General features: G+C 41.2%; 1 protein-coding gene across 1 annotated transcript; it reads right to left on the minus strand.

The window, feature by feature from the left end:
- Positions 1-784: 784 nt before the first annotated feature.
- Positions 785-24,883, minus strand: DBX2 (developing brain homeobox 2). Its single transcript, XM_026099917.2, has 4 exons — positions 24,547-24,883; positions 11,828-11,923; positions 7,249-7,436; positions 785-4,811 (listed from the first exon to the last, which is right to left on the minus strand). The coding sequence occupies exons 1-4, from the start codon at positions 24,881-24,883 to the stop codon at positions 4,491-4,493; spliced, it is 942 nt and encodes a 313-aa protein (XP_025955702.1). The 3' UTR covers positions 785-4,490.
- Positions 24,884-27,172: the final 2,289 nt, after the last annotated feature.

Below are 27,172 nucleotides of genomic sequence, written 5' to 3' on the forward strand. Positions count from 1 at the left end.
ACTATGAAAATGTTGCCTTGAGACATCCCCATCCATCATGCCCAGCTTCATTGCTTAGAACTACAACCAGTATCTGTAAGAAATCAGGGAATGGGAGTTGCAGGTTTTTGACCAACAGTTAATTTAGGTGCAAGTCTACATGGGGAGCATCTTAGATCCAGATTTATATACCTAGGTTTATCTCCTACAGCAGCAGTTGTCAGGCACATAACATAGAAGCATGGTTATTGTAGACCTGTATAGTCAATGGCAATTTAGTCCACTGAGAATGTGAACCTTTTTATGCAGTGGCCGTTTGGTCTCCCTATGGTCCTACACTAAATTTAAAGTTAGTTGGGCCCTAATCTCTCTCTGGACCTTTTTTAGGACACTGAATTTACAGCTAACTTGCTTTAAATTCATGTGTCTTTCTAGTTTGTGAAGATCAGCAACGTTATTGTTCATAGAAGGTACAGAAGCAAATGAATGTAATTTATGTCAGCCTTTGACTGTGGAGCAGATTATGTTCGTCAGAGGAGCTGCGTGGCTAAGGTGATGGCAACGGTATTTAAAACCTCGTCCTAGTAAATCACAGTGGAAAGAACTAATCTGATGGGTAATTGCAGCTAAGGAGTGACATTTGGCCATTGTGTTGTTCTGACATTAAAGTTAGTAATGCAGTTTTGTGCCTCAAAGCAGTCCTGTTCTGTTAAACAGGCCCTCCCAATTAATTCCTGTTTGGCAGAGAATCAAGAGAACTTTTAGAGAATTATTTTATTCTATAAATCTGTACAACCAAAGTTTAAGTGCTGACACACATGTGGTCATTACCTCCAGTTTTTAACAATGTTACATGAAGTCCATGGAGAAGCTAGCTTGCCTCTCATGTTCATGCTCTCAGAGTTGTTTACATGCAATAAAACGTGACTGTGGCTGTGCCTGATAATCTGCCACTCATTCTGGAAATCCACATTCAGACTAGTCTGGGCAATCTCAAATCGGTGGGGTGAGAAAACCTCCTCCTGCTACTGATGCTGCTCCACTGTGCAGCAAGATCTGTAGTATGTCAGCAGGATAGCCTAAGGGAACAGGAGTCTGCAGCTTGGATAACAAAGGGAGTACTGAATCCTAGTCCTTTCTTCCTTTCCCTGTTGTATTTTATATTACATTAGCATTGATAAGTTGCCAGACTAAACAGAGAGGTGCCTAACAAGTATAAGTATCTGCATTGTTAATGGCACACTGAACAGTTAGCTTTTTGTTGCGGTTCTGAATTTAAGGCACCTAAACTCTGCCAAACGACAGGATCACAACAAATGTCTTTCATAATATTCTACAGGCTGAAACTATATAGTCTCAAAATGCCGTACATAAAAATATAGCTCAGATACCCTATAACCATGCTGCAAGATCGTCCACCAAGTCATATCTTTGAAGTCAAAATAGTATGTGCCCAGTTTTAAATGTGAGATGCCATCAGTATCTATTATGTCACTCTGTATTACCAAACCAGGTGCATTATATGCCTTACACCCCTGTAACATGAATGTCAAAGTACTTCAAACACGTACTGGGGATTTTGTGTATCATTTGTTCTTTCATAACTAGTTCTTTCATAACTAGTGTTCATACATTATTTGAAGAAAACTAATAGATAGTACTTGATCCATCACACTCAGAGAAGACTGGCACTTTACGTCTCTCATATTTTCTGTGTGCATACTGAGTGCTGCTTCTCATTTACAAAGATTTCACAGTATGTTGGCACTGAAGAAATTTTCCCTTTAAAAAGCTTAAGATGAGGGGAATCAAGCTTGTTATGTGTTACAGTCCTAAGTCCATTTTGACTAACTGAATCATACTATTTTAGGTATAATTCAGAATTCACATATTTCTAGGGTTTTGAAGAAAGCTGGATCAGCATGTTCAAGTAAAGAGAGGTTTAACCTGGCATACTGAAAATTTATTCTAGCTACGAAATAAGAATTCTAATAGGAAGTGTTAGAGGTTTGGAGGGCCATGAAGTGGTGTAGCTTTAAATAGGCCACCGTGAAACTAGAACTTGCTCAATTTAAAACGTATAACAATGTAACTGTGAATCCAGTTCTGCATGAGCCTTGCTTTATCTTTGCCTCACTGAGAGGTTCTTCAAATGTGATCTGTTTAGCACATCAGTTTTTATAGTAGCTCACATTCAGTGCTTGCAACAGCATCATCAACTGAAAGACTTTCATAGTGAGCATCCTGAATCCCATCCATCAGTGCTGCTGCTAACACTGCCACTCGACTGGGTTGTGGCACGACAGGCTTAGTAAAAGAATACGAGTGGCTGTGAAAACTCTCCCTTCCAGGGCTTCACACTTATACCTGGAAGGTGAGACTGTAAAACCCCATATCGCCCCAAGCATGCACTGTTTCTCTCCAAAATAGGAAGCACTGATGAATATCCTCCTCCCCATCTCTCTATTCAATCATTTGATGATAATTTAGAAATCTCTGCATGCCTTTCATGGTAGGCAGATGCTAGCAGATGCTGTTGCAGATGAATCTGGGCCACTAACTCTTGCTAATCCTTCAGACAGTCCTGCTCTGTTAGACTAGTCTCTCTGATTTCAACAGGACAATCAGAAGGTAAATTCATCCACATGTGTTAAGCAGTCCATCTATCCATCCCTCTCGAAAAGGTCTTATGCAGAATATGGTCAGGTTCTGGGGTTTCTACTGCAGGATAGGAATAAATTTCTCCTCACGTGAGTAAAGAGCATATAAAATATGGCTTACTAAATGTGTTCAAGAGCTCTCTGAGGGTAGGTAGGTATCTAGGTAGCTTGTGCTAACCAGGGTTTCTAACTGGGGGAACAGATGATTTCTTAATTTTTCTGTAATTTCTTTTTTTCTTTAAAGCAAGCCTAAGAATCTACATGCAAAGAATGACATTAGTGCAAGATTAGGGCTGCACAGCTGAGCACTGAAAGGCAGGACGTGCACAGGCTGGGATACAAAATTTGCCTGATCATGCATATTGTTATGATATGCATCTGTCACTGCAGTCTCAAGTTCCTCATCTGCAAATGTATCTAACTTTATTCCCCTTGATATGTTGTATTATTTGGGAGATCGTAGATCATCTTCCAAAGGTAAGACTTTAAATAAAAATTGTATGGCTTTTTGAAAGACCATGATATAGTTCAAAAAGCTATGGAGCTCAAGGCAAAAATAATTAGAAACATGGCATGCATGATGAGGAAGACCAGACTAGATCATCATCATAATCTCTTCTGGCTATAAAATACAGGAATCTGACAGAAATGAAATAGTTCTTATAAAACCTAAATGTTCTTCAAAAGGTTTTGCCTGTAACTTGAAATACTTCCAGTCTTTCTCCTCAACAAATGCATTCACGAAAGTATGATAAAAAACATTTTATATTCCCATTTTGAAATGGGAATGAATGGATGAAGCAAGCAAATCATTTCAAGTGAAGCAATTTTAATAATATTATTTCAGGCTACTTGTATTACATACTGCCCTGTCTTTGATACAGAAATATACTCATATGCACTTATTGGCACCAGTTTAAATAGGAGTAAGTCAAGAATAAGACTATTACGGCATGGCATCTCTTCAAGTTCTTCTCTGAGAGGGCTATGGTGGCAATGTGTCCAATCATAGTTCTGTTGCTTATTCCATTTGGGCTATAATTCTGCATATTGCTGTCGCAATTTTGAAATTCAGAACAGAATACAAGAGATTGCACTAATAATCTGACACAAGCCACTGAAATTCAGAGTTAAGAATGCTGTAAGTTTCATTCACAGGAGAAAAGAAAGGAGTTGGTGAATTGCAGTTCTCAGTATACATTCAAATCAAAGTGATTTAAATGCAGGATATTTTATTAGTGTTGGTTGGTTGTCTTTTAATACTGCAATTTTATTAGGGTAATCAGCTGACTTGTGGCCATGCTATTTAGAACTAACTGGATAATGATCTAAGTGAAGACAGATGGAGAAAATATACTAAAAATTTTTATGTTCATCTAACATGAACCTATTGTGTCATCTTATCAATTTCAAAAAAACACCCAAAGCAACTTCTTATCTTGGAGGAGACAGGGTTATTCTTGTGCACAAAAGAAATTAATTGGTCTGACTGCAATGAGAGATAAAAGTGAGTCTCTATCAGTCTGTTTTAAATGAGTATCTATATACAGCACAGATGTATAAATCAGAGCAAAATTTCAGCTCCATGCTCTTCACTTCATTTTACTTACCATCAGTTCCTATTTCACTTTTAAGGTCAGTACAAGACTGGAAAAGACAGAAGAAAAGACTGAGTATTCAAGAATATTTCTTAAATCATTAGTTGTTTGTCATTTTAATGGTGTTAGACTTTAGAAAATTGATGAGGCATAAACTAGTTAGCTTTACAGTGTCCCAATACTGTTAGTCTTAGAAGACCACCCATCTGAAGCCTGTGCTCTTCACTCAGTTTACAGACTGCCTCTTATTTTCTTAGACTGATGATGTAACTGCCTTATTTGCAGTGTCTTGGTCAGGATACAAATACAGTGGGCTCTGTGATGAATTTGCTCTTGGAGGTGGTTGTGTACTAATCAGTCTTTCGGAAGTTCCTGAAGAATTCTCCCTCCACCTTGTACTTGCCTGCTCCTGAGACACTTCCCACACAGAAGGGCATGGGGAGGTAAAATTCACGGTGGATCTTGAGAGGTAGTTCTCCTGAAGACTCTCTTCTTGGAGGCACCTGTTTGAAAGCACTTCTTTTTCTTTGGAGTTTCGCCATTTCATCCTTCGGTTCTGAAACCAAATTTTCACCTGTTTGCAAGTTAATGAGAGTTTATTACCAGTGTTTTCTTAAAATAACTTTGTCCTAACAGGTTTTTGTTCTTTCCATACCCTCAGTTTTATGTTCCCTCCTCAGTCAATGTCACAGTAGATTTAGTGAAGCTGTCTCATTTACACTAGCTGAGCATTTTCCCATCATTATTTACTACAGCTGGGCCAAATACTCTCCTCAACTTTCCCCACCTCAAAGAGATGATTATTTGGCTTAGACTGGAAAGAGGACACACCAGTGGCTAAGGAGAGAGCAACTTCCTGTAACATCCTTTTTGTAGACAGATAAAGATTCTCAGAGTAACATTAACAAAACTAAGTGATAATATCAGCAATGTGAAGATTTCTACTTAAAGAGGCTGTGAGAACCATGACTGTCCCACTCACAACCACAGCTAAAGATAGCTTGGCTATATAGCTACAAAACGTGCGTTATGACACAGAAGTGAGGATTTAAAGACATTTTGTCTTTCTGACTACAAGTGCTCAGGAGTGGCCTAGAATCCATGTGCTTTTGAGATAAAATCCATTTTCTAAAAACTTTGAATTGCAAAGTTTGATCATGGGGTTCAAAGGCATTCATGAAGTGCTGGGAAAAGCTTAGGCAAATACATATCTAAGAACTGCTTTTTACATGAAGAAAAGACATGTGCTGGGGGGGTGAATCAATCAGATTACTCAGGTTATGTTCTTTTTTTTCCTGAAACATTTACATGAAGTTCTAGTATTCAGATACTTGATATGAAGACAGGGGTGTTATACTTTCAAAAGGTTTGAGAATCATAGCCTTAGATGGCAGATGCTGCTCCCTCAGCACAACCAGTCAGAAAATCTAAGAACTGACCCTCATGAGAACTGTTCTTCCCTTTATGAGAAAAACCTCTGGAGGGCATGATCTGGTCTATCATTATCATGAAATAATTTGCCTGTAATGGTAGTTGTCCTCTCTGTCTCACTCCATTATTTCTTATTTCCCTAGGCTCTCTTGAATATCAAGAACACAGAAAAAAAGCTCAAGGATATAGCTGTAATATTAAGAATTTGACTATATACTGGGAAATTTTTAGGCAGCTCACTGGAGAGTGCAATTGCACCTTCTCACTGAAAAGAAACAGTTTATCCTGCAGAGATGAAAGCTCTGCTCATCATGCTGAGAAGGGCCATAACTACATTCTTTGTCCTTTATGGTTGCAATGCTTGAGACAGAGTCAAAGATTCATTCAGGCTGCAAGGAACCGCTGCAGTCACAAGATCCAACCTCTCATGCAGTGCAAAGTTAGAGCAGGTTGCTTCAGGCCTTGTCAAGTTCTAAAAATCTCCAACATAAAAATAACAAGAGCTCCCATCACCATTCCCAGGCTTTTATGCTCACCAGATAGCTTCAGCTCTCATTTTCTCAGGCACTTTCACTCCTGCCACATGCATAGAAATACAACTGTACTGTCACTCTCTCACCCTCTTTCAGCTGTACTCTGGAGACTTGCATCTCCTTCACTGCCTTCAGAATCCCACCTGCCTGTTGCGACCATGCTCATTTTCTGCTGTCGCACACCCTCCCAAACTTTTTTTCCAGTGTCTTTAGAATTTGTACCATTCAAGCCAGGCACTTTTTCTTTGCCTGCATTTGCAGCTAGGTCGGGCCTCTGAGATTCCAGATTTGGCTACTGCCTCTAGGCATCATCATTAACACATTTCTTTTTTTTTAGTCAGAACACCTTGCCAGAGGTATTAAACCCTCAGCTAAATTCTGAAGTTCTGCAGTAGGCCAAATCAGAGTCATGTGAAAAATCCTACGAAATACGAATTAGTAAGGAAAGTGAGAGCCTTTCAGAAGGTCACCCTGCAAAATTTTCCTTCTAGGGCTTCTCTCAAGTCTGAGGATCTTTTTCCTTGTGGAGCCATGTTTGTTTCTGTAGGGATGACTGCCCTTTCTCTTGGGGCAGAATGACTTCAGAGTGAGTGTTGCTGACTACATCGTCATTAGCTGCTCAGCAGTAGGGGTGCAAAGGGTGCTCAGAGGAATGCAGGAGGGCTCTGTGTGTGTTGCCTTCTGCCTGGATTGCTGCCTATGTGGCAGTGGAAGGGCGCACAATTCAGTACCCCAAAGCCCCTGAGGGGGGCTGTGTCAGACAGCAAAACGGGAGTTGGAAAGGAAATTCAAAGGTCATTTTACTCCCACTTTGTGATGAAATGGAGTGATCAACTTCTGAATGTACATCTTCAGGGAACAAACTAGGGACAGACACTTGTTCAACCATTCCTTGGTTAAAACTGCCATTGATTTACTGAGGTTTTTGCTCAGGGAAGGAGCTCAGGGCTGCCCCTAGGCTGTTCAATTTTCCTTCTGCAAAGCCATTTAAAAGATTTTTGCTTCAAAAAGACAGAAAGTCATGGATGTTCTGTCACTCCTCCTTACCTGTGACTCCTTTAGACCCAGGTTAATGGCCAGTTTCTTCCTGTCTGTTTTACTGATATACTTCTGTTTCTGAAACATTTTCTCCAAAGCTTTCCTCTGCTCTTCAGAAAAGACAGCTCTTCTTAATATACCTCTCCGGGCTTTGGAGTTAGACTCCTGGGTCAGAAGAGGCAGGACACTTTCCTCTCCTAGTGGAAATGGATTAGAGTTTCACATAATATCTAACACATACCAGAGAAATATTAAGCGCTGTCTATTATAGTGCTAGCAGGCTGGTGCCCCACTTTTGATTTGTTGGTGTTATAAGTGTGTGGTAATGCTTCAGTCATGTTCATTAAGGACTAAATCCTCGCTTGGATCTAGAGGTGTTGTCAGTGGTCAAGAGCCTCCCCTTGACATGGTAAAAAGTAAATCAGATGAGTTCATAGAGGAACATTAACACAGGGCCTCTGTACACTCCACTGTAAAATCCAAATATGGTCAGAGAAAAACTTCTCTACTTTCCTTTGCACATTATCACTGAGTAAACTGCAGTAAGTTTTCCCAGCAGTTTATTTTCTCCCGGTATGAAACGTAGTACCAGATAAAAGTGGTCTGTAGACAGAGATTTAAAGGAACTAAATAGGCTTTATATAGTTTAGTTTTCTAAGAAAAGGCTGTCAGAGTGAACTTTCTCTCAGAAAATCACTGGTCATTCACTTATTTATTCTGGAAACTGCAGCAATTACTTTATTACAGGATTTGGAGAGTACTTGAAATTATTTCTTTCAGCCTAGTCTCTAATCCTTTAACATCCCATAGCAAGCCCTGGGAGGGCAGTTTGCAGTGAATTCAGTCATATCCCCTTGATCCATGTCTGGAGAGGGATCCCCTAGAGATCCCCTGTCCTGGAAAACAGTCTCAAAGTTGGGGGACAGAACTGCAGTGGAGGAATTGGGAGTATCCACGCTGTCTGTTCATAGGCCTCACACAGAGCATGGGAAAACCAAATCCAGGTAAATATCTCACCTTCCTCACACCCAATAAAGCCTACAGCCATAGTGCTTTCCCATGCTCCCCATCCCATAGGAGGATTTGGTGTCCCTGGCAAGGAGTGGTATGCCTCCAGCAGTCCCAGCCTGCCCAGGGAACAGTATCAGAGGCCAGCTGAATCTGGCCCAACACCCAATACTGTATGTGATAATTGCCCAGGACATTGTTACAAGCAGTGCAGGAAGGTGCTGCCCTTCGATCCAGACCCCCAGGCCATGGCTGTATAGCCAAAGAACCTAGCAGCTTTCTGTGAGAGGGCAGCTTTGCTTTGTGTCACATGCAATTTAGACTCTAAAGGTGCAAGCTGTCCTCCTTTTGATGGTACCTTCCCACATACCTGCCTCAAGACTGCCTTCAAGATACTGCCTTTGTATCCTAATAAAGGTGTACTGCTGTTCAGTTTCAAGGGTCTGATCCTTTCTGTATCAAAGCCCATGGCAAAATTCCCATCTAAAGCAGATTTTCTAAAAAATTACGTATTTTTTCATGAAGAAGTATATCTGTTCTAGTCAGCTGTAGTGGTAGTGGGGGGAAATTAAATCCATTTGTTCAGTAAATATCATGCTCTTGAAAACATTACTCCCATATGTATCCTCTCCAGCTGTGGCCAGCAGAGGAAGAGTATTAGAAGCTGAGCAACTACAAAATGATCTTTCCCTAAAATACACTCCTAGCACCCAACACTACCAATTCAGAGACCACTGGATTTAGTAGCTTCTGCTAGACATGCCTTTCTTGAAATTTCCTAAACCTTAAGAATCCATCTTTATATTTGGCCCCTATAACAGCCTCTGGCAACAAATAATTATTTAAAATTAATGCATTACAATATAAAGAAATTTCAATTTATATAGATATATTTCAACTTTAAAAATAGTATTTGAAAACATAAAAAAGAAATCATAGCCTACTGGTTACTGTCTTGGTATTTATCACACAGCGAGGCACAGACTCTGTCAAAACTAAAATAAACTATCTGCAGAACAGAAGTCGAAATGTCACATTGGACATTTCTGCAACGGACAAACTGGGTTCATATTTCCCTGAAGAGTGCAACTGCCACCCCTCAAAGTCCTGTTCCTGCCCAGGAAGCTGGGACAAACACTAGCCCATCTTCCTCAAGCAAGTTTTCTATCCTTCTTGCTGGAGTTCATACAATTTAGGTACATTTTTCCAGATAGCCTCCAGGTGGTTCTGATCAATCATTAGGACTTTTTAAAGTTTACTGGAAGGTAAAGTCTGAGAGTGAAAAGGTTCAAACTGGAACATCCTCTCATCCTCACCACTGACACCAGGGAGGAATAAGGCTTAACAGGGCTGGTCCTTGACTCCTGGGCTGAGTTCCACAATGGAGTTGTCAGCCAAGGACAGAGAATGCCAGATTATGTGACCCCTTAAAATTTGTCTTGCCTGGCTGGTTATTAACAGTCAATCAGCTAAGAAAAAACCTCCTGCTGGAGCACTGAAGCTCCAATTAATTCCTATACAAGCAGTACACAGGTTACAGCTTAACACCTGTGTAAGACCAGTGTAATAGTGAAGAATCTACACAGTGTAAGGCACAATATGTGATGGACTATAAAAGCCTAACTAAACAAAATTTAATCATAGGCAGAACGCAGACAAGCATTAGTGACCAACCACTGGGTCAACACTGGGTGAAAAATTTTGTAACTTTTGTTTGGGATAAACCCAGAGATTTTTTTAAGGAGTACCTCATGTTCCAAAATGCATTCTGACTCTGCACACAAAAATTAAATTTCAATCTTTGAATTAAAGGATTTTTCGATATGTTAGGGACAGGCAGTAGTTCACACATTACAACAATTTATCAAAATGAAGTGAGTTTGCAGTCTGTTGCACTGAACATGCATCAAAAGGTTTAGTGCTCTGCTGACATAAATGTGAATCTGTTACCGACTATTTCCTATGTTACTGGCTTGGTTTTTGTTTTGCTTTGTTTTGTTTTTTAAGTCTTTCCTTCGTATCCTAATATATAGTGATAAATGTCTTCTTAATCTGTGGAACAATCTTCATTTGCCTTCATGGCAGAGACCACCTTGAAGGAGCAAGTAAAAGCTTTAGTCATGGTTTCCATTTTTTCATTTGAATTCAATACATTCTAGTTAAATGGACAATTAATAGGTCACTTCCAAAATAGTAGTGTATCAGTCCTGGTTAATAAACAATCCCCACAGTTGATAATGGGCCTATGTATTCAGCAAGTCCCTGTATACACTCAGCTCATCCACTAAATCCCTTTTCAGGTAGACAGGGTTATATGGGAAGATGAGCTAGAATGAGTCTATAAAAGTCAGTTTCATTCACTGCTTTATTTTTCAGTCAAGTGCTTTAAATGGTGTCCAGAAAATCTCTTGGAATGTGAGACAGGAGAAAAGACTGGCACATAGAGTATTGCTTTATGGCCATACAAAAGGGCAAATGACCCTTGCCCAGGCCTTTTCAATGTGAAATGGTTCCTAAAGTTCATCTGCACAGTGAAAAATTGTGGTGAGGTCGCGTGTGGATGAGTAAAGTGAAAGTGGTGATTGGTCATGGTGCTGTCAGCCATTGTGGGAGAGTCGGGGCCATGTAAAACGCTCTGTGGGAAAGTGTCAGCCCCCTAAAGAGGTGCTCAGAAACTTGCAGCTCATTAAACTGCCAGCATTTGCTGCCTCACTTGTCAAGAATCATTCGACTTAGCAACTGCCCTTCTGAAAGATTCATAAAACACATGCACGTAGTCAGGAAGGGTTTGAATGCAACTGTGATAAGAAAGTATATGCTAGAGCATGCATAAGCTCCAATTCTCGTTTGGATTTGACAGACGGTTTGGTCTTTTTACCCCATTTTGAAGGACTAGGAAATGCCTCCTCTCTTTGTATTTCTGAGCCATAAACATCTAAAACCATTAATAACCACTCTTACACTGTGGCACATAAACTTCATGATCAAGGTTAAATTTAGATATGGATTAGATGGAAATGTATTCCAGATCTGAACCCTAAGTATATAATATTAGCCAAAATTCTCTTCAATTAATGTCTTCAACTTTTTACATTATAATTAAAAAAAAAAATCAAATTAAACATGTGCACGCCTTTGACTGCTAAGACCAGAATGACTGTTTTATCTAAATAATGTCACTGCTTCCTGAATCCTAATGTATGCCAAACAGACAATAAAATGCAGCATCCATTTTATGATCTTTCAGCTCTTTTGTTCTCCTATTTGCAAACGTTTATTGACACAGATTTTAAAAAGAGTTAATGATTTTTAAAGAATCTTTTCTAGCAAACTGAAAACAAGAAGCTTTCCTAGGCTAGCTCTGTCTGGGTGTCTCAATGCCATTGGAAATCTCTCACAATTGCTCAGTGTACTTAAGTTTGATAAATCTTTGGAAACCTTCTGAATAGGATTGCTGTGATTTTGCTAAGGAATTAGCTGCTGCCATTGCATCACCAATTAGTTTTCCAGAACACATTAAATCCTGCTGCTTCGGTTTACAGAGTAACTCAAGCATTACTGATGAAGCATAAAAACTTACTTGGAAAAGCAGTGGGGGATGCAGGGTGCTGACAGGACCCACCGCAGCATGCTGAGTAGAATGGCGGGGCTCGGAGAAAAAAGTGTTTGGAAAGAGCTGCAAAGAAAGCATAGATCTAATTGATTATCCATTGAGCTTAGGTGATATTCATAACAACAGTCTTCCAAAAAGTCAGTGTGTAAAGTCCTGCCTCACAAGTTCTTTTTCCTTTTTTCAAGATGGTGATATTTTTAAGGTAAACAATGATAATCCAAGTAATTGTTCTTTAAATTTTTACAAGGTTATTTTATATGTATAGCTTAAATGTTAATATGCAAAACTTTCACAATACATTTATCATGAGAATGAAACCCTGCAGATTTGAAATTTACCTCTGTAATTGCTGTAATTATGTTTTTTTCTAAATATTAGGTTTGAACACATTATTGACATAATGAGTATAATGCATCTGAGAAAGCTATTTTAAACAACTATACTAGCCATAATATCCTGGAAAAGGTCCCTTAAAAATTGAAAAGCAAAACAAAAATCTACAAATGAATCCTGCCTCTTTGGCTTGTACTCCAATGCTGTTATTCGTACTCAAACAAATGAGGACTTCAATAAATAATAAACCTTTAAGAAAAAAATATAAAATCCAATGAGATGATCAAGCTGACCTCTACAGAAACTTTTCCACAAACTACAGGGCTTGATATTCTGCCATCCTGATATTGAACTCTATCTTTCTGGGCAAGTGTTCTCATGAATTTAGACAAACCACTTGCTGAAGAAGGCTCTACCTAGTACAATAAAAACCTGCAAAATCATCCCATTTAATTAGGTAATACCTGGTAACATTTCCATAGAAATTTTTGAACCAGTGAGTTATATGTCTCTGTTATTTCTAAGAAGTGCTTCCAATGCTTAGAAAAGGCTCACTGTCTAATAGTTCCTTAGATTTTTCCATAAAGCTCACAGGGGGGGTTTTGCTAATCTTAATTACCTTCTGATTTCTGCTGGTATTAATCAGCTATGAAATGTGGAATATCTTTTTCCTTTTGAAAATAGATATATCATACTTGCTAAAACTGTAGCCTTGTAAAATGTGATCAGCATCACAACACCTATATCACTTTCTTATCTTACTTTAGGCAAAAAATAAACTGCTCTAGACTTTGCACTGTAATCTGTCTAAATCTCTATAAATAACCTTATTATTTCAAAAACCATAACTACCTACTTAGATTTAAAAATTTAAGAAACAATCGGTAATCAGGAAGGAAGATAGATAAATGCATTTAAGCCATGTTCTTCATTTGTAAAGGTTTTTCAACTGGAATTAAAAACAAAGATCAGCCAAGATTATGTTCCTGAATACATATTTGGGCATCTTAATAAGGTTTCTAATGTTCAAATCCACTGATCTCCCAAAGCAATAAAATATTGCTCTAGAAGTCTAACACAGAACATTTAAAAAATATTTACACCTATTTTTTATCTGAATTCACACAATCTTTGGTGAAAATTTCTTCTACTCTAATTACAAATTAATGAGCATTTTTTACTACAGATTTTCATTAACACTTTGCTCTTTCTAATACAATACAAATATACTCCAAGAGAACTAATTGTCTACATTTGAGCTGTATGCTTGCAAAACATTTACAGAAAGGAATGATTTATATCAGACGTTAGATTTCTAAAGCTTCTGTTTCACATGAGACCATCAGTGTGAAACTGTGTCATAAGGAGCTTAAAAGTATCAAGAACATGCAGCCAAATTTTACCTAGCTTACATATCCAAGGGGCTTCAATGCAACTGGTGAGGTAAGTAAGTTTAGAAGGATTAGTCTGTAATTGAAGCAGTACAGGAGATAGAGAAGGAAAAGGCCTATTAGATAACCTCAGCCATCCTCCTGAACACGAGGGCTTTTTCTTGACAATACACTCACTAATGTTTTGTCTGCTCCATCTTCCAAATTCCCAAGTGAAGGAGTTTTCCTCCATTCCTTGGGAGCCGGATTCCTCGTGCTATTATCAAATTTCCCTAACGAGCAGGTAAAATTTTCCACTTCCAAAAATACAGCTCAGTATATACAAGGTACCATACTCAAATTCTTTGCTTCCCTTTTGTCCACATTTCTCAAATACTCCTTGACTGCTATAATGCCCTATTCCCCTCAGTCATTGCTTTACCACCTTATTCAGGTCATCTGATCTTTGCAAGACATGCCTGCCTGTCCTTGACACTCCCTGGTACGGTTCCTTAATTCTTTTCAGTTCCTTGCTCTTTTTTTGAGAATGTGATGCACATAATGGTATGTGATATAGCCCAGAGAGATATCTGGATAAATAAGAATTGAATAAGCTGTTGTGTCAGAAAGATAGTACACTCCTGCATGTAAAGAGAGAGAAGTAGGGTAGGATAGGGTAGGATAGGGTGGATTAGGGTAGGGTAGGGTGGATTAGGGTAGGGTAGGGTGGGATAGGACGGGACAGGACGGGATAGGACGGGATGGGTTTTTCTCTATTCACTACATCTCAGTTTGTATGCAAGAGCTGCAAGCATAAAGGCAAGAAGATGGATCAGTATCACAACTGAAGACATGCATTTTCTTTGAGAAGACCCTAAACAAGCCACACATTTCCATGGATGCTGCTGGGAATGATGTAGTGCACCAGTACAGCACCATGCTGAAATATTACAGATCTCCAAGGACTTGGTGACAAGTCTGCTCAAATTGATGGGAATTTTGCTTTTCTCTTTCTTGGGCTTTTTGCTTAATTCTCTCAACTGCTAGGTTTTCTGCCTGCATGGTGCATATGCTTCCAGGGGAGAACATTTGTTTAAGAAAGAAGATGTAGAAGATATCCTCATACAGATCTGAACCAGGTGGTACCTGAGACAATTTCTGAAGATTGATTTATTCTAGATCCTGTAGAATAAACAATGGCATTATGTCTCCCTAAACCTATAGCGTAATATCTGGTTTATAAACTTCTTTAATGTGCTCCAACTACACTGATGCACAAGTGAATTTGTGTTAGGTAGATCAAACCACATCCCCAAGTGATGTCTGTTGAAGCAGCTGCACTGAAACAGATGTTTAGGAGTTGCACAGAGTTACATCAGCAACTAATCTGGCATGACAAAGGGATACTCAGCTCTACCTTGGGAGCCCTATGTAGAGAAAAGTGTTAATGCTTCACCCTAATGCATACAAGTGTATTTTTTTGTCTGTGACTGACACATTAAAGAACATTCATTGTATTAAATGGCTTCCGGTGTCTGTGCAAAACTGCATTAACAGAATGAAAATTGCTGGGGGAAAATGATGCATTTAAATTGTATCTATTTCAGAATTATACTCCATGTGATTGTAACTGTAGAAATGACATAATACATATGAGTGTTGAAGACAAGACAGGGAAAACATTGGCTATGTCTTAATTTTCTGGTCACATACATCATGGCCACTCTACCAATATTTGTTGTTCAAGCAATCTAAAGAAAACATTGTTTGCTATTCACATAAGGCTGAAAATTTCTGAAATGTCACAATATTAGTTCTGCATTTATTGGCCAGAATGAAGTATACAGTAACAAAAAGTAGCTTTTGCTCCAAGCCGGGTGGATTAAACATTAACCATGGGCCAAATCCTAATAATTCATATTCAAGATACCTACTCCTTTTTCTGCTTAGCATTCCCATTTCATAAACACAGAGACTGTGTGGTACTAAGCATTTCACAAAAGATTGAGACTTTTCAGGTTTAGCCTCAGATGCATGAAAATAAGATACTGGAATATGATATAAATGCCTTTTGGCACTCCAAAAATTATTCTATATACTATAAAGCAAGTACTCTATGCTTTAAAATAAAATGTATCATGTTATAAATATAAGAGGATGAAATATCTAAAATGAAATCAATAACTTATTTTCACATTTTAGCACAAGATAAATTCCTTGACACTGCAGCTGTCAGTGAATTCAGCTTTGTGAATTCACAACATTTTACAAACACACAATAAGTGGATACTAAACATGCAAGTCAAACTCAAGCTTATCCAGTGCTAAAACTCAGAGATTAGTTCAGACCCTGATATTTTAAAATATATTGCAAGTCTTAAGATAGTCTAAATTCAAAAATCCTTCCATACTAAAAAGTCATACTAACAGAGAGATTAGAAGCTTTCCTTCCAACTCTCCACCATTTTGAGACTAAGTTCCTAAGCACAATTCAGTTGAAATGGATATATACACAGATAGAGCTCAGGCTGTGTGAAAACAGCCCTTAAAAATCTCCAAGTATTGCTAAGCCCATATAAACAGCTCCCCACAGTGATGCCCAGGCTCCAGCCCTGACAGGCAAATTAAAAATATTATCACTAGAGGTATCACATTTCATCTGAGAAACTTGGATGGTTTCTGCCCATGAAGTGGGCTCTAGAAAACTGCCATTTCCCACATTTGTCTGCTTTTGGCAATGATTAAAGCAGACTTTCGCACAGCCGCAGGAAAGTTTCATCTCATGAACAGCTCCCTGCAAACAGTCAAGCAGCAGCTGTGCCAGGTTAGTGGTCCAGCTGAGCCTCACAGCTCCATTTCTGCTCCTGAACTTTGAGCCATGGGTCTGGTAATGAACCACAGCCAGGTCCCTCGCAGTGACTTTGATCAAAGTGCAGGGCTTGAGCAGCAGTCGCACACCCCAAAGCTTTTCAGCCAAGCCAAAGGGAACTCCTGGCAGAGGAGGGGACAGGCACAGGCTGCTGCCATCTCCCACCAAAGGCAGTCACCACCACATGGGCTTGGCTGCGCTTTCTGCAAGAACTTGTGGTATGGCATCCCTCAGAGCCAGAGATGCCCCCCCACACCCAAGGTCACTGGCTACCCACTTTCCATTCATTCCCATATGACACAACTGCATAAACGCTCAAAGGAAGTCAAGTCGAGATGGCAGATGATAGAGGCAGATTAGTTTCAAAAGGCTGGCAAATGATCATACGGTTTTGCAGTCCTAAAAGTGTATCTTGAAATCCTGCACAAAAAGTGGATGTGAGAAGTGGGTTTGCATTCCTATGCTGGGTCTCAATGGGGCTTTCAAAAATTAGTAATTAGTCACTCCAGAAAAGATATGTCACCAAAAAGGACTTGAAATATATTAATAGCATGATCATCTTTTCTTTACATCTACAGCAGTATAGCAGATGATGGAGTCATGCAAAGGACTAGCTGAGGTCATGTGAATCACCTGCAGTTCTCAGAGGCATCATCTGCATGCCTTATTATTAAGGCATGATTTGGTTTATGTGTATGACTTGTTTGTTTCCTTTGCCTGAAGAAACATGGGCTACAAGGTGCCTCAGACTGGTGACAATGCACAGCCAGGCTCTGGTGAGACTGCGCAGCTGGTGCAGGTTTCACTTCTGCAACAATGGAAAAGCAACACCCAACCCCCCACCATCTGCAAAAGACTCTGTGGGTCTCCTGGTGTCAGCAATAAAGGCCACTTCCACCTTGTGGCAGCATCTTCTCTCCATGCGTTCTATACAGCCTTGCTATTGAGAAGAAAAATGGGCATCTGGAAAGCTGGGGACTTACTGGCTCCATCCTTCTCCTTCGAGATGCCCATGTCCTAGTGTGCTCACAGCACTTTCTGCTTACCAGCTCTTGTTAAACATCTCCTTTCTCTCACTTAAATACATTTAAGGGCATTACTGTCACTTCTTTGTCTAAAAGTTCAGTGTGTTGTCTAAGCTACTTGCCTAGGCCTCCTGCGCAATCAATGAGAAGAAATAAGTAGCTCTATATAATGATATATCACCTTAAAACAGACGTCTAAGAAAATAAATTGTGTCATCCTCTGGAGGTGCCTCTCTCTGTATTGACTATAGATTAGACGAGGTATTTAGACAACTGGATTAGACAAGACAGCTACTTTTTTTAAGCAGCTAACGCAATCTATATTGCCATAAGGACACTGTAAAAGCAGCAATGATAAAATTCAGCCCTAAAGGCACAGAAGTTATTTTCTTTGATTTTCAACATACTACAATTTGTTTAGAAATAATTGCCTCAAACAAGCTGAAATTAGGGTCACATGCTGCAAGAGAGCGGTTCACTGGTTTCTCATTGTTGCAACCCTAATTCAAAGTCTTACCATAGGCCAAAATGCTCCATTTATGCCAGCATTAAGCATTTCTTAGCTAAACGTTCCTAGCTGAACCACAACTTACTTGCTGCAGTATTACTACCTCCAGCCAGTCAGAAGTGTCAAGACTGGTTAAACATCATTAAAATTAAAAAGAAAAACAAAGAATAGATTCTTTTTTTTTTCGCTCATAGGGATTTTAGTCTTTTTGCATGTTTAAGTAACGATACTCAATAAGGGGATGAAATGTATTTTTTCAAGGTGAAATCTGAGATTTTTCACTTAGTATATGATTCCAGGGGCTGGGACTTTAACAAAGAACACGAAATTGCCCAAGGTTCATGAGAAGGGTGTAAAGTCCTCAAAAGACGTAGAAAATAACTCAACAGAAATACATGCTATAATTTCAGGAAAAGGCAGCCTCTCAAGGGATATTTTCATGAGGTCTTCAGCATAAAGCAAAGGCCACTTATTCGCCAACCTGATGACCCACAGCCCAGGTCACTGAACATATTTTGGTGCCTAATTTTAAAATGATCTGGGACTATACATCCTGACATTTGAAAATGCCTCCTACTGTTTTCTACACTGGCACCTGTTTTCATTTTGAAAGAATGATCTCCCAGTTCTGCTAAGAGTTATGATTGACCACAGAAGTACCACTTAGAAAAGTTAGAATAAGAATTAGTTTGCAGAGCTGAATTGTGCAAGAATGATTTTTTGTGGACCACCTTCGGTAGGCAAGTGGAGGCACAGAACCTGCCTTCCAAAATTTAGGGGAGTTTGCTAACATTAAAAAAATCACAGCACAATGAAACCTGAAATCTGCATTCAAGAATTAAAGAACTTGCCTGATGAGATTCATCATCGTCTTTCATCTTTCTGTTTTCTAACAAACATGAAAGATACGCTATGAGATTTCAGAAGACCAGCTCATTCTGCAGTATAAAATGCATTTTACAGAAATTAATTCACTAACCATGGGCATCGGTAATTCCATGGTTTCCCCTCTGAGAACTGCTTCCTGTTCCTACAGACTCTGACCACTGGTCACTAGTGTTGCCTTGAGACCTTCTGGCAGTGCTTAAACCTGACTAAGGACCAAACCCAGATGCCTCTTCCTTTCTCAGAGACAGTGCAGCAAGTGTGGTCAGAGGCAAAAGCACTGTCCAGCCAAAGCTTATATTCCCTCTGAGCTCTGACTGATGGACTGGTGGCCAGGTCGCAGTGTGTAACTGGCACCAGTCTTGCTCTGACAACCTTACAACAAAGATAGCTATAAAAGCATTTTGCAGCCACTGTTTTGGGTTATGCTGCGTACCTCAGACTGATTCTACTAAATGGTTCATAAAGGTAATTGGAAGCAAGAGAAATCACGGGGAAATTAACTTCTTGTGATTTCTGATGCTCACAGAAACTCCTCTGTCTTCAAAGACAAACTTTTAAAACAATGAAGAAGTCTCAATACTCCTGGAAACCAGGGCAAAAGAAAAAATGCCAAACAGAGCGCTCTCTCCTCCCTCTGCAAGAAACCTTCTTTCCCCAGAAAACACCTGCAAAACAGGAGAATCTTGAGACTTGTTAGTCAACAAGTTGTTGACTTAAGGAAACAAGTTCTGGAGGCTAGTGAAAATCTAAAGGGAGCTGAGAGTTAAATCACTCAGCTCTTTTCTGCCTATAGTTTCAGTGAGAGTTACAGTGTTACACATCACTTGAGGACGCAGTCTGGCTGCCAGTCAGTTTGTAATGAATAAATAGTGAGCCTTTATTGGAGTAAGATTCACTAAAAGGGGGTCCAAGATGAAGAAGAAAATCACTTAATTCCAGTAACTCAAATATCTCCTCGTTGTTATAAGGAATGAAACACGGAGGTTTTACTAAAAGTGGGAAATAAAGTATATTGACTAAAATAAGAGTGTTGGAGGGCATAATTAATGTCATTATCACCTTGAGTGGAAAAAGTGATGCTGGTCCAGAAAGTTAGCCTGCAGAGGAAGACTTGGTTTTCTTTCCCTGCATTGCTACTCATATTCTTTATTACCTTGGGCAACTCACTTCATTTGTTTTTGCCCTCTTTCCTCCTCTATGCAATGGAGAGAGAAAGTGTCTCCCATCTCACTGGCACATTGTGATGATAAATGTATTAAAATATAAATGTACCCAAATGTTAGAGAAATAGAAGCCACATCCATATCACAGAATGGATGCTGAACATTATGAGACCAATTTATTTTTAAGATGTACTTGTTCTAATTGTTTTTTTTTTTTTTTTTTTTTTTTTTTTTTTTTTGCTGTTACATGTACTGTACTATACTTTATTCTACTCTATTCTGTTGCTGTAGGCAAAAATCCAATCAGCTCAATTTTTCAGCAGATTTTGCAATGGAAATATCTCACTGTTACATTCATATTATTTGTTTCATTGTGCTTTTCGGTTTTATTTCTCTATTACTCTAACAAAATATCCAGATAAAAGCAGAAAGCCAGATTCTTGTCACATAAAAAGCAGAAAGCCAGATTCTTGTCACATATGTACAAGCGAACACATTCATGCTGTAGAGAACTTACTCTCATTTTCCTCTAGGGCAAATTACTTAAGAAGAGCAGAGATTCTCAGAAAGCAATTTCAGGTATCTGAGTAACTGTGCACTTCTCACTGAGGTCACTCTGACCTAGTGTCAGCCAGTACTTCTGGAAACCATGTTACAAGAAAAGATGTGGAATGGATCTCTTCAGAGCCTCCTCTGTGCTACAACAGACTGCATCCCACCATCCTCTGGATGATTTTACTATGCCAGAAAATGCTGAGGAAAACTGCCAAGTCTTATAATTTATCCAGAAGGTAATGACATCTAGCCACTGGAGTACAACGAGAGGGATCAAATCCCAGATTAGTGAGCAGAAATTGGGACCTCCTCCCCACTTAGAGTAGGGTCTGTTAGTTTGGTCACAACTTTTCTCTGAAGCGTTCCTCACCCTTTAACAGGAAGTATAAACTGTATAGCTATGTGCATCCCTGGGAAATGCTGCTTTACAACAGTGCCATTTTTAAACGTTACTGCCCCTTGAGAACACACTCTGAGAGTCCAGTGTCTAAAAGGCAGAACGAGCTTCTGCACGGCTTTACCGAGTCATGCCTGTCAATACACACTGTATGCAAAATTCTAACAAAGCAGACGGCAGGACTGTACATCTATTTATCAAGGCAAAAGGTTTTGAAAGAGAAGAATCAGGCCCATAGCATACAGGCTAGGAGAAATCCAGTTCAGTGAGACAGAAACACGAAGCTTAACATATCCACTGGAACTGGTGGGCCCATAGTTCACTGTTCCATTGCCAACACTGTTTTGTAATGGTGCTTCAGAGGACGAGGCAAGAAATCCTAAAACAGGAATCCTAAATTGGCATAAACTGACATACCACTGCAGAAGGCAAGTGAGTTTATCATCCAGCAATACTGCTCCTTCTGCTTTTCTTTCTCAACTTCCATGTAACATTCCACCTGTTCATGGGATGATACTCTTAAGTCAGAACAATTGAAATTAATTTTAAAAGACTACACTTTGATTACATTTAATTTTTAAAAATCAATATAGCAATAGAAAGTGATAATTTTAATCTTTTACAGACAGCATAAAGATATTTCTTTCAAGAGCACTCATTATATGAGGTAACTTACGGTGTGATAGTTTGTGGGTGAGTATTTCTTGTTCAGTTTTTCCTTTACGATAATTTTGGAAAAGTAGTCAAAATACATATAAACACTTGAAATGATCCAACTAAATCCCTCAAAACTTGTAAAGTACGGGCATGGAAACTTGCTGATAAAACTCCACTGCTGAAGGGTTTCTTGCAAAGGAAAAGGCTGCCCTGACCAGATGTCACAGATCAAGAGTCCCATCCCACCTCGCCTCCTTTGTAGCCATGGATGAGAGTTTCCCAGTTTACAAAAAGAATACAGGATTTTCATTCTTTAGGACTTTTGTAGAGTGTTAAAATGCATTTTAAAATGGAGTGATTTGTTCATGTTTTTCTTTGATAAAAGCTTTAGATACGTGTTATTTTTGGAACTGTAAAAAGGTTTAGCTTATTTGGTTCAGTCCCCAGTGTGATTTTATATTCTTTGCTTTCTCAAAATTTTTGGTGCCCACACTGGAATTTTGGGCTATATCAGCAATACAGATTACTGAACCCAATAATTTTGATTTTTTCAGTTCTGTTTTCTATAGCAGCTGCATTTTTTTTCTTTTAAAAACTCTGGATATTGCCAAGATATTTTGTTAGAGCACTTTTAGTCCCTGCATGACATATACAGCACTTGCTAGTTCAGAAAGATAAAATAAAAAAACATTTGCTTTATCACGTTCAGTAGTCTTCTTAAGGACTCAGGACAAAATATTCCAAAGTGTCATGTGGTTTGGGGGGTCCAAACAGGAGAATGCTTGTTCCTCCTATAACTCACAAAAATCAGTGAATTGAAAACCTTACCTAGTATTAATTCCTTAGTTAAAATACCTTTCATTACTCCCTAAAGACTAAAAATTCTTATTCTGACAAAACACTGTTTTGCTCCATCACTACATAAACAAGAAACATGACACATTGCCTAACCACGCAAGCCTTAATCACAAGTTTAACTGTCCAGCATGTGAACAGTTCCACCAGAGTACGCCTACTCTGCAGAGAAGAGACTCCTTAGAAACCACAAAATCTAGCTCAAAAATTTCTGTCCTAATTTATACTTATGAAAGTTCATCATCTTAGAGTACTCATCACTTTAAGCCACCTAAGTCAGATCAGGATCTATGTATATTTGTTGCACGTCTCATACATTAGCGAGAGACTTTTTTCTGAGTGCATAATGCCCGAGGAAGCCTAGATTTTATCACTGTTCAAACGTGAGGTCCTGGTTCTTCAGACGAAAGCTCCCTCTGAAATCCCTGGGAGCTGCAGGATCAGACTGTAAAGCACTAAGAAGACCTGACCTTGCAATGCATTGCTAAATTCACGACTTCCACTTTTGTCCCACTGGACAAAAGAAGAACTAATTCTGGAAATAAGCACTCGGAAAACTGGGCATGCAGTAACATCTACAATACCTAGAAAAAGTTTACCTATAATGAGGAGTGGCAGGGAATCTCCTGTCTCCCCTGGTGCTTTGCAAATAGAAACAGAACTTTTTGAGAAAAAGAATGTGTACCTATTTCTGTAAAGATGTACTTATCCTGTTTCCTGAGCTAGTCTACATTGTATTAACTTATACACAGAAAGATAAGCTTAAATAACTGAGGTCTGGAATATTCAGAAATGTTAAGGCACATTTCTTTGACTCTGTCCTGCTTACCTTAATAGTACATCAGGTAAAAGGAACAAAAATGTTCTGGAAGTTGCAGGACAGTTTGTAGGGTTTAATCAAAGTAAAGTAAACTATGTTTGAAAAGAAAATTACTGTTAATTCCAGCTCTAAAATGAGCCTTTTGGGGTTGTGCCTAAATGTCGTATTTCAATAAATATACTTCTGTTTATCTTAAGTACATTTAAAACTGCATGATCGGGTATGAGAGCTCTGAAAATACCACAGGAGGCTGAAATAAATTGATATACCATAATGAAACAGCAAAGTACAATACAGATGGCGAGTCTAACACTGAATTTTATGAATTAGATTTTAAATTGAATTCAAAGGGTCCAAGACTGACAGAAATGCGCATCCTACAAATGTTTTTATATTATTTTTGTTCAGACAAAATACATTTACGTGGGAATTGGCACACTAAAGAAATATCATTTAGATATAAATATATATGTTAAATTCAGTAATACAGCTAACTGTGGGCCTGCTAAAGTCATAGTCACCACAAGATACATCGAAACCGTGGGCAGATCGGGTTGCCAGAGAACCGCGTTAAACCGGTACCAAAGGAGAAACGTTTCGTGTAGATGCATCACGCGGCAGAGCACGGGCGTTTAACACCGAGTCGAATCGCCAATTAGGGCCCTTTTACATAGTTGTAAAGTTTTTTTGTGGTGAAGAGTGTCCCTCCCGGCTTTGTCCAAGCTTCCAGAAAACGGGCTGCTCTGCCCCAAGGAGCGTTCCCAGCGGCAGGAAGAGCCCGATCCGCCGCCCGCGGCGGGCAGGGCGCCTCAGGAGGCGGCGGTCGCCCCCGCGGCGGCACCCCGAGCCCGCCGGCTGCGCCCCTTCCCGTGCGCCCGGCCCTCCCGCACGGCGCCAGTCCCCCAGCAGCAAGCAGCCCCGCGGCGGCCGCTGCTCAGAGCCCTTACAAGCACCGGTCACGGCCGGCCAGGCACTTCGCGCCGCTCGCGAGTTCCACAGGTGCGCGGGCACGCGACGCCAACGGCCGCCCTCCGCGGCGCGCGGGCTCAGCCGCCGCCATGCCGCCGCCCGGGCCCCGTGGGCACCGCGCCCCGAGCCCGCTCCTCAGCTCCGCCCGCCTCCGCCTCCCCGCCGGCTCCGCGGCTCCTCCGCCGTTCGCGGCGGCCGCGGGCTCCCGGGCCGAGGGAGACGCTCCCGCGGGGGCCGGCCCGCCGCCCCGCGGCGCAGTTCTCGGCCCGGCGCTCACCTGTGGCCGCCGGCGGAAAGACGTCGCCTCTGTCCGCCGCCGCAGCCCGCGCGGGCAGACGGCCGCCGTCCGCCGCGGAGGGGTTGAGCACTTGGAAGGCCCATCGGGTGGGGAAGGGGCCGCCCGAGGGGCTGAGGGGCTCCGCCGCGGGGCACAGCTTGAGGGGCACGGGGCTGGCGGGCAGGGGACGCGGCTGGGCCGCGCTCTGCGGCGCGCCGGCCCGCAGCAAGTTCTCGATGAGGAAACTTTTGCCCAGGCTGCCGAAGCCCGGCGCCGCCGGCAGGTTGAGCAGCGCCGAGGAGCCCACCAGGTCCCAGTACAGGGCGCTGGGCAGCATAGCGAGGGCGGGCTGCCCGCCCGGCCCGGCCCGGCCCGGCCCGGCCCCTCAGCGCGCTGCGACGGGGCGGCAGGCGGCGGGCGGCGCCGCTGCCCGCGGCGGGCTGCGGAGCAGCGCGGAGCGAAGCGGCCGGGCGCGGAGGCGCGGCGGGCGGCTCTGCCGGGCCGGAAGGTGTGTCCAAGCTCACTCATTATGTCAGCCGGGCCGCGCCGTGACGGACGCGGCCAACAAAGCCGCCGGGCCCGGCAGCCCCCCGCCTGCCTCGTCCGCCCGCCCCGGGCTGGCGCGGGGCGGGCAGGACCCGCCGGCCGCACCTGCGCGCGGGGAGGCCGCGGCGGCGGCGAGGTCATGTCGACCTCTTGGTCTCATGAGGTAATAGGGAGACAGTCATTAGCTCACTCCCTCCGGGCTTTCCTATCTGCTCAGCTCTTCCACTGGGTTTTAACGTGGGTCTCCATAAATCTCGTTGGGATCAGCACTGCACTCTTAATCATGTTTTCCCTGAGATGTGCAACGGTGCCTTCTGAAGGCATAAACATCTTTTGGCAGGAGTGGTGCTGGCTGTTTCTGCCTGTTTGTGTGTGCATCGCTTACTTGGTTATTTGCACACCACATAACATGGCAGAGACATATCATAATTTGCCGGTTAAACACACACACACACCCACACCCCCACACACACCCACAAAGTTAAATTGAATGCCGTTCCCAAAGACTTTGGGAATGGTGAAGTGAGTTTGCCCACAAATCCTCTTACTTCAAGCAGCAGCTAACCAGTGTCTTCTGCAAAATCCTCTGGACCAGGTGTGTCTGATGTTACTGCATAGCAGGAGGGGCACAATCCCTAATTGTGGCCTTGGATGCTATCGCAGGACAGTTACTAACTGCAACCCACTGGAAAAATGGAAGTGTTGTCAGACTCCAGATGGGAAGGATGTTTATACCGCTGAGATACTAGGTAACAGCTCAGGAGAAGTGATTTAATCACTTGGATGTCCCAGGGTTTCCTTCATGTCCTTGGGCAGCACCACACTTTGGGCACTTACCTGGCCATCTGAGGTCAATGCTTCCCTAAGAAGACAAGACTGGTAGCTCTGTTTTGCCCTAGGGGTCCACTCTTTGGTCTTTAGCAGTGGCTATATGAATACAGAAGAATAAGAACAGGACAAGCATATCTGATCCTTTCTCCTGATATACTTCCATTCTCCATTCTTCTCAGCTCAAGGGATTTCTATGCTTAAGCACTTGCTTTTACAGATCTGAAGGCCTTGATTTCTTTAAACTGAAGATATTAATGTAAGTATTTCACTTGTGAGCATTCTGAGACCCCTGTGTTACAGAATTTAGCTTAATGGAGCCCAGAGTACATGTGATGGTAGTATATATATCACTGTAATATGAAGAAGAAGAAATATGTATTTATTATGTTTTTAAAGGAAAGAAGTGAGTCTTCCCAGGAGAGCACCTGCTTTGGAGCATTGCAAGTCACTGGCTTTCTAATTACCCCTCATAAATTTATTCACACTTCAGGATTTATTCTGTCTTTTCTTTCACTGGCCAAATTCTCATAGAGTTCCCAAGGGCCTGAGACACTGAAAACCATAATTCAACACTTGGGCAAGTGCAGTTAGTCCATCCAGCTGTGCTGCATGAATAAAAGGTGTTCACCATGCAAAAGAGAGTTGTCAAAGACAGTAGCTTTCAAAGAGAGGCTTGGAGTTTGGTTTCCTTCAAAGCCGTTTCTCATCCCAAAGTGTCTGCTATTGTGTTATGACAATCATAAGTGTGCTAGATCTGTTAATCTTAGCTGTGTGGTTCAATAAAGTGTGATTAGCAAATTAGACGTTTCTGTGAAATACAAGACTCCCACATGTTGCATTTGACAACAGCTGTGCTCCGTTGAAGAGTGTGATCTGTGACACAATGGGTTAACAATTCACATCAGGTTTCGTTGTAGTTCCCAGGTACAACTCATTCATGATGAGGACTGTTTTAGGAGTTTTCTTACTCTCTCCCCCTTTAATCGGTCAGTGGCCTCTCACTCATACTCTGGCTCCACTCCCTTAGCTGTACCATCAAAAGACTGCAAACTAGATCAGCGAACTCATCCAGGTTTTAAATAAGACAGTCAAATATGGTTATTTTTCAAGGGATCCCCAGCACAGAGCTAAAATCAGTTGTGTGAGCTTAGACCAGGGTCGCACTGGAGAATAGCTGAATGAACTCATTAAAGCAGGACAGCCTTTGAGCGCTTCGTGTCAGGGAAAAACATCTCCATAGCTGTGCCAA

The sequence above is a fragment of the Dromaius novaehollandiae genome, chromosome 1 (genome assembly GCF_036370855.1).
Source record: "Dromaius novaehollandiae isolate bDroNov1 chromosome 1, bDroNov1.hap1, whole genome shotgun sequence".
In the NCBI taxonomy this organism is placed as follows: Eukaryota; Metazoa; Chordata; class Aves; order Casuariiformes; family Dromaiidae; genus Dromaius; species Dromaius novaehollandiae.